Raw genomic sequence first — 12,053 nt, forward strand, 5'->3', positions numbered from 1 at the left:
GCAAACAGGAAAGGGCTCAGAGCCGATCCTTGATGCAGTCCAACCTCCACCTTGAACCAGTCTGTCGTTCCTACTGCACACATCACTGCTCTCACACTGTCCTCATACATGTCCTGCACTATCCTCATAAACTTCTCTGACACACCAAACTTCCTCATACAATACCACAACTCCTCTCTCAGCCCCCGTCATACGCTTTCTCTAAAGCCACAAAGCAGCTTCTTCTGACCTTCTCTATACTTCTCCATCAACATTCTCAAAGCAAATAATGCATCTGTGGTGCTCTTTCCCGGCATAAAACCATACTGTTGTTCACCTCTTCTCTCAGCCTGGCTTCCACTACTCTTTTCAATAACTTCATGGTGTGACTGGTAAACTTAATTCCCCTGTAGTTACTGCAGGTCTGCACATCTCCCTTGTTCTTAAAGATCGTTACCAGCACACTCCTTCTCCATTCCTCAGGCATAAAAAGTTATGGAAGTTAATAAGAGTAATTTAGGAAGAAAGTGCAGTTTTGGTTATGGTTTTTCCCCCAAAGGGCCTCTTTTTCCACCACTTCACTATCACTAGATAGCTGTGTCAAATAGAAGCTGGAAAAAAAAAAAAGACAAAATGCTTTCATAACTTTCATTTTTTGTATTTTTATTCAAGAATGTAGCAGGTTATTACAGTTGAAACTTTCAAAGAAACAAAATGAATTAAGAATCATGGTGGGGAGAAACAGACTTTTCTAAAGCAAAATGACTGGCTAGAAAGGATCATCTGGGCTAGAGAAAGAGGTGGTAAAAATAAAGACAACCTGTGCTTAATCTGCTTCAAAGTTAGACATTAACATTAGTTGCTCTCGGATGTTGTAGTGCAATCAGAGACAACAATAATGACCAATGCAACGTCAAACGCAACAGCAGATCTCGAACGCGATAACATTACCACTTATGGTTCTGTTTGACAGCTGGTAGGGTGATGAAACAGGTCTAACAAGAACTACATTCGCACGCAAACTCTGTCCCTGCTAATAAAGTCCTAACTTTTTAATTGTAATATTAAGCATTACCAGAAATAAAGTCCACATAAGCAGCAAAGTGGTTTTGTTTGACCAGGAACTTGCCTAGAAACATTACGAAAAAGACATTTCAACATCGGTAGCCAGTTTCTGCACAGGAAATGGATTTTATTCTTTACAAAACAACAGTGTGTGATTTGTTAACCATTAACAAAGTCCTATATGCATACTTTTATTTCTGATCTCAAATGTAATTATTACTCTAGCAGTGGCATTAATGTGCACTTTTTTATATTATCATCTAAATAGAAGTATTTAAATTAAGAAATAAATTTAAATAAAAAATAAATTACAATATTAAAGTCTGATTTTAGTACAGTAATGTGACATGCTAAAGTGTATTTCCAGTCTCCTTTAACTGAGACATACAACAGTTATTTAAAAAACAAAACAAAAAGAAAAAACAAAAAAAAAACCCTGCTAAGTGCTAGATTCTGTTATAAATAGTTAGAAAGTCTTTTTATTTTGACATACAGATATCTGATCTTTAATTCCTGCTTGCATGCTTGGATGTCTCTAGTTTATCTCTGCTCCATTTTTGACAGTGACTGGACTAATAGCATCATAATGTAGCCTTTAGTTTTTAACTACATTAATCATTTATGTCCAAAAACACCTCGCAGAAGCAGAGACAAAAAGAGACATCTAAGGATCCATTATACATCGTCACATGGTTTAACTCATTACTTTGTTTCTGAGGTAATGGAAAGCGTAGTAGGAGTTAGAGAATGACACAAGGTGGGCGGCTCTTGGTGATCTTCTCCACTGGTTTGCCATCGTAGGCTTTCTGGATGGTCTCCATGACCTATATTATATATATAAAATTAGACAAAAAGAGGATTATTTTTATATACCAAAGATTTATATTAACTCAATTATACTGTATTATTTCTTCAATAGTATCAATTCACAGGGACTAGCAATTGTTACTGTGTGTGTGTGTGTGTGTGTGTGTGTGTGTGTGTGTGTGTGCGTGTGTGTGCGTGTATAGTGTCATGAAGCGGAACATTTTCCTAACTATAAATGGACAAATGTATGATGAGTTTTATAAGAAATAAAACCATTGTGGTTTAAGAAGAAGAATTTCATGTTGTGCCACATCCAAGCACACAGTCTATGATGATGTTTGTATAATTGCACAACCAATGTTTATTCCCCCACATATATGGGTTTGTTTTGGGGGAGGGGGATACACGATTCTAATAGTCTTAAGCAAACAGTTATTACATTAGTCGACCTGTTGTTTATTGCTCCCAGTGTATTGTATTTTACATGATAAATGAATCAACAATAATCTAATTGAATAAAATGATTGTTTGAGTTGTGCTTATGCACAATGCAGCTCAACACATGTCACTATATACTCACATCGTCTTCATAAGGAAAACCACTGGTTTCTAGCTTTGAGAAAATCAGCTGTCCGTTGATTTCAATCTCGAAGCTCCCTGAAAAGGTGAAAAAAGTTGATTCAGCCGAAAGGACTTGAAACAGTTCGGTTCTTTAACAGTGACGTTCGGTGTCATTCTGCAGTAACGTACCTTGTCTGCCGACGAAGCCGGACACCTCCGCATCAGGAAACTCAGCAATGACGACTTGCTTGAGCTCCTGATAGCGGGGCTCGTAGCCTCATCCGCCACTGGAGGAAGAGAAAGGAGAAGGAAATCAGACAATCTTGTGAGCAACCACAGAATCGATCACATCTACAAGAAAATACTGTAAAAAAAATAAAAAAATAAAGTAAAAAGGGTGGTGTGGGGGGTCTCATAGAGATCATTAGTCTGTCATAATAAAGGCAGTTTAATGCGTAATCTCACTGCACATTGCTCATATCTTAATACTTAACACTGTATATTATTATCAGTGCAAAGAGAACTGGAAACAAGTTGCATCCAGCTATACTTCATATTTCTAGGTTTTCATTGTCAATTGCTTGACAAGTCTGAGTGTTATATAAAGCACTTAATTTAGCACTTACCAAGTTTGCTTTATAAAAATCAAGAGTTGTAGTCTGATTTATATTAAGTACTGTCGTACGTCGCTCTGGACAGGGGGGTCTGCGAAATGCCGCAAATGTAAATATAAAAAACTCGGAGCATGTCTTTCCTTGGGAACCCTTTTCCTTATAAAACCTACATTCAATTTTTTTTCATCATCAAATCACCACACTACATCCTCCATAATCCAATATATTTTGTGTTCATTTAATGTTATGCCTGTTTAAACAAAACCCCTGCATAAATCAGCCTAAAACTGTCTATTATTAAGACACTTTGTGTATTCATCCCTTTAAATACCTTCTTCTCTACCGGGTATTGTTTTTGTTTGTGCTAGCATGGTTGACAAAAAAATTTGCCGAGTCATCTGGGAACATGATGTTTATGAGCCGTGATGCTGAGTTGGGAGTGCCTTCACAATGGCTGCATGCCTCTCACACTGAAAATCGCTTGATCTTCATTGTAATGCTGCTTGTTAACGTCTATGTAGCCAAGCTGGTTGTGCTTGATTGTCAAGACGTCACAAGAGTGTCTCATGTAAACACTACTGATGCTAGGGGCTCATGTAAAAAACTAAACACTGTATTTTATTACCCCGTAGTTTCTTTTTACACTTTCACTCTGATGTTCTCTCCAAAAATAGACTTGCTATCAATCGATTTGAAGGCTGTGTATGACCGATACAAACCCAGGAGAGTGATGATTATTACGTGCTTCCACAGAATCATTTTTCCCTGTGCTGCTCCGTCGTAACATGGATACCCTGATAAACAACACTATCCACCCTCTTCCTTCAACATGTACGATACCCATGAGAGACTGGGCCATATTTATGATCTACTAGTGCAACTCCTCCCCATAACAATAATTTGGTCAAACCGCCATATAATCTCTTTGGATGCATGTTTATGTTTTGATTTTATACTTTCTTTTTAATTTCCAACCATTTAAAACTATATCGGGAGTCTTTATTATTTTTTATTTTTATTTCCACAAACATTTGTTTTCCCCCCAGGGTTAGATTATAAACCCTCTTTATACTGGTGTAGTACTTTTTTGGATCAATGTTTGTCTTTGCACAGATCTCGAGAGTGTAACCTGATGCGAGTTGTGGCTAAAAAAGGGTTAAAATGTGACTTATCATATCGTCCCCCAGCCGCCCAAACAACAATACTGTTTAATGATATAGTTTGATATTTCATTATACATGTGTGGCATCGTCTGGGTTCAAACTCATGCTGTCTGGATGCATAGGCCAAATGCTTTCTCTGTTGTGCTACATGATCTTTATTCAGGAAATGATGAGATATAAAGATGGGATATACAGTATAATACCTGGGGCTATTACTATAGATACTTTAACAGAATATGGAATACAGGGTTAACGTTCAAGACATGGAAACAGAGTAGGCCAGGATTAAAATCCCAGATGGATTCCAATAATCATTACACCTGATCAGGTTAGGAAGAATCTCCTCTACCTACCCAGGTCAAAAATGTATTCTCTCATCTTTCTGCCTAGGCAAGAAATAATCTCATTTACATGCCGAGGTAAAAAAACAACAAAAAACAATTGATCCAGTTTTATTTGTATACAGCTTTCAATAATGGACATCGTCCCAAAGCATCTTTACAGAGATAAACACGTTATGAAAAAACAAAGTTATTTGCTAGTGCTTATAAGTTTATCCCTGTGGTGACTGTGCAAGGAAAAAACTCCCCTAAATGGAAACAGGAAAAAACCTTGAGAGGAATCAGACTCTAAAGGGAAACCATCCTTATCTGGGTGGCAGAATATTCATTTATTATAGTCTTATCATTTTTGAGGTGTTCAGTGATTGATGCTTAAACAAAGAACCAGCCATGCAAACTGCATTTCTAAGCCATTGTAGTAGACTGTTAATATTAATTACAGTCAAAATCCATCTTCATAGTTCTAATAATAGATACAACTTTATTTTAATTGCACAGTACAGCAACAAACTGCAGTTTTAGCATCTACGAGAAGTGTAAATAGTAGCAATTGTGCAAATTGACATTATGGCAGTGAAAGATGTGCAGACGCTGTTGTAAAGGTCCAAACAGCTGAATAATCACGTACACTAAATATATGTACACGTATATGTGAAATATTAGTCAGGATGTACAGTATGTAAGGTATATATAGATACAATAAATCATCTACTTGCCCACGTAAAAATAAAAAAATAAAAAAATTAAAAAATATATTCAGTTTTTCTTGTATAGAGCTTTGAGCAAAGCACACTATCCCAAAGCAGTTTTAAAGATATAAATAGGTTATAAAATATAAATTTTTATTACTGCCTATAAGTGTATCCCTAATGAGCGAACCACCGGCAAGGAAAAGCTCCCTGAGATGATCTGAAGAAAAAAACCTTGAGAAGTAGCAGACTCTAAAGAAAACCCGTCCACATCTGGGTGACACCAAATGTCCACCCACTGTCTAATGTCCATTCATTATATCATGTTTTACTATTGTTGAGATGGACTTCATACACACAGCAGTCATTGTAAGACAGTGTAGCAGATTGTTTAGAATAATTACAGAGCAAATCCAACTTCCACATAGTTTTAAAAAAATAATCTACCTGCCCAGGTCAAAAAATGATGTAAATCAGAAGGAACACATACCATGGCCTTTTCCTGTCAGTGTCAAACCAGGAATCAGACAATGATTCACATTCACACTCACGAGAAAACCGCATTCAATGGAACCGCATCAGTTAACATGTAAACACAATCTTTAGTACTCGGTTTTACTGATGGTTTTATCAATAAATCTTTTCCAGTTGGACTTGTAATTAAACCAATGCAAACATATAAACAAACTGGAGCAGCTAACATGAGCTAGTAACGAGACATCATCTGAATTTACTGAGTCATCACAACAAATAAAAGCAACAGAATATCCTCTAGAATTTATATATATATAATTAAAATGAACAATATACTGGTGTGCTTAGCCTATGTAGCAACTGCTATACTGCTAATCTGCTATACTACATAATGCTACACAATGGGGCTGTGGTTAGCGGACTAGCAGGCCTGATTAACATTCCTCTACAACATTTCTTTTATTTATAGGGAAAATAGTATTTTCTATAAAAATAAACATTTGCAAATCTTACCAAAATTCTACTCGGATCTCTACACCCATCACCGCACCTCGAAAATAGATGTAAGGTTCACTTCTTGTTTTAGCATGAAGCGCTTTTGAATTTCATTAGAGGCGGTATGTCAAATGACTCGTATTTTTTTTAATAATAGTGCACTTCTGAAGGTGTACAGGCAATTATTTTTTATACCCTAAGTAGTGAACTTATGTGAATAATAGCGCGCGATTTGAGACGCAAGCACACAAAAGAAAACATCTAGCGCCCCCTATGGATTTGGAGAAATGTTTACAGTGTCCAACTCGTTCTAGAACATTTTGCATGCTTGCATAGTTATTTTCTGTTTCTTTCTTTCTTTCTTTCTTTCTTTCTTTCTTTCTTTCTTTCTTTCTTTCTTTCTTTCTTTCTTTCTTTCTTTCTTTCAACAGAAACTTGTTTAAAATAAGGCATTTTACTCCCCTACAAAATGATCAGCAGTCTTCTAATTTATATTTCTGACTGATAACCTACAGAAAATAAAGGACCAATGAGTCTCTTCTTGTTTTTCTCTTTCTTATTTCTTTCACTGCTTTGTTGTTCCAGTGACTTAATTTTTGTATTCATGTGTTTGGCTCTCTTTGGATTCATTGCTTTGTTGAAAGCTCTAGCCTCTTGACCTCCTTTTTTTTACAGCTTGAAATATTCATCAATCACACCCCATCAGGAGTCCCTGAATTTTGGTACACTCAGCAAACATGCTGATATGGTGTGCAGAACCAAAACATTAGTTTTGGTATTATTTGACCACAACACGTAATAAAAACTGTATGCAAGATTTGGAGTCCATCATAAGAACACTTGAGGCAGGAAGGATCCCTAAACAGTCTTGGGGATAACATATAAAACTTCACACAGACAGTAACACAAGCTTAGGACTGAACCAGGAAACCTGGAGCCACGAGATGACCACTTATTATTATTATTATTATTATTATTATTATTATTATTATTATTATTATTAATATTATTATTATTATTGTCAGTAGTAGTAATAATGAATACAGATCTTATAATATAAGATAAACATTTATTATAAATGTAATAATAAACAATGTGATCTATTTTATTTGACTTTTCAAAACATTTTTTTAAATAAATAATACATTTAGATTTACTTCTCCTGAGTAATTCCAGATGAATTTAATAACATTTAGTTAATCCTAAGTAATAAGTATTAAAAGTATAAAAATATGTTTATAATGCAAGTATAAATATTTTAAATATTTTATATAAGCTATATAATTATATTAATTATGCTATTTATGTTTATGTTATGTTTAAATTTAAATTATTTGTTAAGCAATAAATTAATAATATATACATTCAGGAATTGATTATTCAACAATAAAGTGCTTAAAAAAGCACTCACACATTTTAAACAGAAATATTGAGCCACATGATGGCAGCAACCAACAGCTAATGTCTCATGCAGCTACTTGATCTTACCAAACTAAACTGGCTTTTCATTGCACTGAGCACTGTAATATGTCCTCAAAGGTTCTCATGACTTTAGAGACTAAATAATATTACATCGCTTCCTATTAACTAGGTCATTGTTTACTTTAGCACACAGAAATGAAACCTTCATTACACATGTACTTGGTATCTGACCTAATGATCTGCTCCAGCCCTGGAATGCTGGTCTAATGAAAACCATTTACTGCAAAGCTGAGCAGTTTTTGGTCTGCAGAATAAATGAAGACTGTGGGAATTAACTGATTAAGGTCTAGCTTTAATCTTAAAGTAACCCAAGCTCAAATTTTCTAAAAAAGCCTGAACATGGGGGTGGCGCCTTCTTATATAGTCTAAACTGAGCCTCCAGGATAGAGTTTAATGTGGTTTTTTATATTAACAGCATATTGACCACGCAGTAAGTGGACCATAAGTGAAGGGCACAGTTTAGCCAGGCATGAATTCACTTAGCTTTTTGGGATTGTCATACCTTCAAGCGTACTTTCAAGTTTAGGCATAGCTTTTCCCCTGCATTAAGATAATAATGTCCTGACTTGTAGTTGAATTTTTTTTTTTGATCACTAACTCTTTGATCTGTTATGGAAATGATTAATATTGAGGATGTTATATATTACTCTGCCATGGAGACGAACTAAATTTAATATTAACCGACCGATAGTATTAACTCAACAGCCTTGTAATCTATAACAGGTGCACTTTGAATTTTTTGTATAATCGTTTAATTGGCAAAAGGGTACATATCTTATTTCCTTTAAATCTTATATAAGATTTGTAGTATTTGTTCAAATAGTAGAGCTTGCTTCAACTTTTAGTATTGTACTATGTCGATATAACAGTGTAAATTCACCCAAATGAGGTTTAGACCTCATTTAAATTATAGATCGCTCAGACCACTTCCAGCTCCTGACGAATTTTTGCCAAATGAAATACATATGTAAACACATCTCTCAAAACACATCATACACCCAAACCCTTTTCCCAAAACATATTACGTTATAATATACAAGCACCTTGAAATCTGCCTGAGGGCAACGCTGTTCAGTAGAGGGTTAAGGAAACGCCATTATGCAACTTTGGCAAAAAATAATAATAAATAAATCCGAACAAGGAACAAAACAGGAACTTGTTAGACATAATGGGTTCTTTGGTTATTGACAGCAATTCAATCTGCCTGCTATACACCACCCTGCCATGTAACAACATGCCTTTTATTCCTTTATCTGTTTAGCTCACATAAACTCTAGTGCTGGAACTAGCACAGGGAGAATATATGTATTTGATGTTAAAACATGTGAATTTTCTTAGCAGTCTATAACACATTATGCACATAAGGGAAACAGATGAAGACACAAGATATAAATGACAAATGTACGAAATTATAATTGTGAATATAAGTGTATATTAATGTAACATCATAGAAAAAAAAATTGCAAAATCCTGCTGAGGTGGATTGGGTCAATGTTGGTATTCCTATAGTAAAGGAAATGTATGTATGTTCTATGCGGGTTTTTCTTCTAGTATGAGGTCAAGTTCAAACTTATTCAAATTTTTTTTATGCTTGAGGCGTAAAATGCACAGTTTGTGACTCTTTATTAAAATTATACAAATGTATATTTGAGTCACCTTCAAACAGGTAAAGGTCTGTTTGGTGTTGTGTTAGACACATTATTTTATGGACTTTAGTTGTTTGGAGTTCGATTAGCTCCATAGTGAGTGTTATGAAGTGTAATCTTGGATTCTTGTTTTCTGTCTGGTGCCTATTGATTGACCCAAACCTATATTGTTTTTGATTAAGGGGCCAGGTGTGCTAAATAGAGAAACACAGATGACAGTGATACAGAATTCTTGACATATGACATGATAATGGGTTCTTACTCATTGCTGCATTGACAGCTTATTACTGAGCTCTAAGCAGATGTGATACAGATGTGAGGAAGTTAAACGTTTGAAGCAGAGTGCCAGGAAAAAATCCAAAGAAAATTGAAACATGTTGCTAAACAGGCAAAACAAAATGATGAACTGCTCTAACCTTATAAAAAAGTTAATAAGTAATATAAATTATTAAGTATGGTTATGTTAGTTCATTATGGATATTTTGAGAAAAGCTCACTATTCTAGGAACACTGGGTGTAAGGCACAAATGCATCCAGGAAGTGAAACCTTACACTGTCCATAACACTTATTCACACCTAGGGGTATGTTGGAGTAGACAAATCAACCACTGGCATGGATTTGGGTTGTAGAAAGAAACCAGAGAACATGGAGGAAACCCACAAAGACATATTGTGCTATTTGTTGCTTGGTAGCTCCTGGTTCCGTTAAGTCACCTGACTGTATAAGACTGTAGAAAGGACATTACTTACAATCTTACATTCCAGTGCTCATGCTAGTTTTGGTGTTTAGTATTGTTTAATGATTTATAATCACACTCTTAATATCACCCAAATGAGGATGGGTTCCCCTTTTGAGTCTGGTTCCTCTCAAGGTTTCTTCCTCATAACATCTAAGGGAGCTTTTCCTTGCCACAGTCGCCCAGGCTGCTCATCAGGGATAAATACACATCATTTACTTTAATTCTTAAATTCTGTAAAGCTGCTTTGAGACAATGTCCATTGTAAAATGCAACTCTCCATGTTTTGTGATTATGTTTAAACCCACAGCAATTTGAATAATATGTTAACTTTTTCATCTCATCTCATCTCATCTCATCTCATCTCATCTCATCTCATCTCATCTCATCTCATCTCATCTGTTTGCTTCCTACCTCCTTTGTAAGATTCTCTGACATTTGTGAAAGAATACTTTCTGGAACCCATTGCAAACGGGAAGCAGCTCTGATAAGCATAAACTCAGCTTTAGTATGGAGTATGTGCTTTGGAATAAAATATGCTTGTATGTCTATAAACCTGACACTCTCCATAAATCTGTGTGTTGGAGAAAGGCACATCTCAACCATTTTCCTCTGTCTGGAGAACATTTTTTTCTAGCAGGGGGTAAAAAAAAAAAAAAAATCCCAAATCCTAAAATCCCCAAATCATACATTCAGCATCTTCAAAGCTGAAAGCCCTGCAGTGCAGAGACAGCAAAGTTTATGTTTTTCACTTTATGCTGTCACTAGGACAAAAGTTCTAACGTCCTAATGGAACACTAGAAACTATAAGCACTCCATCTCTGCAACTCCATTAGCTGCTGACTGGTTTATATACACTTAAACCCTAACTTCTTTTGGGAAGTCATCACACTGCACAGAGTCGGATCTTTGACTTGATTAGACCACCACTTTGTGTTTCCACAGGTTAAAAAAACAACAAAAAAAACAACCTTGTCTGTTTTCTTTTTTTTTCCTGTTACACTAATTAAAATACAAAGCATGTGGATATTTGTTTAATGCGTTTATAAAAGGAAGAGGGAATTTTTGCATTTCTGATTGATTCAGTTACATCTATGGATGTTCGTTGGTGTAAATAACAATAGTGCACCACTGTGAAAGTCACCAAATTAGTGTGCACTCGAGGATGTCAGGTAAATATACAGTATGTGCTGGTGCTGTTTTCATACCATGATTACATATACATCCCTGGAGAACAATGTCTCTTTGTGAATGTCGGCCATTGCTGCTATCTGTGGTAACCCGCTCTTGGCTCGAGCATCATCCTTCCCTCCCCCTTACTTATTTGTCAGAGTAATCATACTCCATCTTGCACCATGCTGTTTCAATGCTCCTTATACTTTGGTCCGCCTTGCTCATTAGAATAAGTCTGCAGCTTGGCAGGGAGCGTTGAAAAAATATATTGCTCCGTCTCTTATTCTCTCTCTCTCTCTCTCTCTCTCTCTCTCTCTCTCTCTCTCTCTCTCTCTCTCTCTCTCTCTCTCTCTCTCTCTGGTGGGCAAAATGATTTCTACCCACATCCATCTCCATTAGTGTAATAGCGTATAGCAGCTCAGACAACTCTACCCACCCGACCCCCCTTACACCCTCTTTCTGGATCACATTTCTTTCACTGTTATTTTTTCAGGTGGAGCGAGATAGAGAGAGTGAATGAGTAAAAGAGAAGGTAGGGGGTATACAGAAAGAGAGAGAGAGAGAGAGAGAGAGAGAGAGAGAGAGAGAGAGAGAGAGAGAGAGAGAGAGATTAGTTATGCTCCAATGAAAAAATCATCCATCCTTAGCTTCCTGTCCACTCTGCAGTGTCATGACCCTCATGGGAACCTCGGCTTTCTGTCCAGCTCCGATTTACAGTCTGTATGTGTGGGTGTGTTTAGTCTAAATCTGTGTGCATATGCTTCCATTTGAATGGCTGTAAACCAGGAGGACAGACAGACCCCATGCAGATGTATGTAATTTCTTCA

The 12,053-nt window shown here is 36.0% G+C and overlaps 1 protein-coding gene across 1 annotated transcript; it reads right to left on the reverse strand.

The window, feature by feature from the left end:
* Window positions 1–625: 625 nt before the first annotated feature.
* On the reverse strand, window positions 626–6,437 carry LOC310740447 (migration and invasion enhancer 1-like). The gene is made up of 4 exons (XM_083567153.1): window positions 6,207–6,437; window positions 2,602–2,699; window positions 2,432–2,508; window positions 626–1,868 (listed from the first exon to the last, which is right to left on the reverse strand). Exons 1-4 carry the CDS (start codon window positions 6,233–6,235, stop codon window positions 1,785–1,787), a joined length of 288 nt encoding a protein of 95 aa, XP_083423279.1. The 5' UTR covers window positions 6,236–6,437; the 3' UTR covers window positions 626–1,784.
* Window positions 6,438–12,053: the final 5,616 nt, after the last annotated feature.

This window comes from Silurus aristotelis (genome assembly GCF_946808225.1).
Source record: "Silurus aristotelis genome assembly, chromosome: 17".
Classification (NCBI taxonomy): domain Eukaryota; kingdom Metazoa; phylum Chordata; class Actinopteri; order Siluriformes; family Siluridae; genus Silurus; species Silurus aristotelis.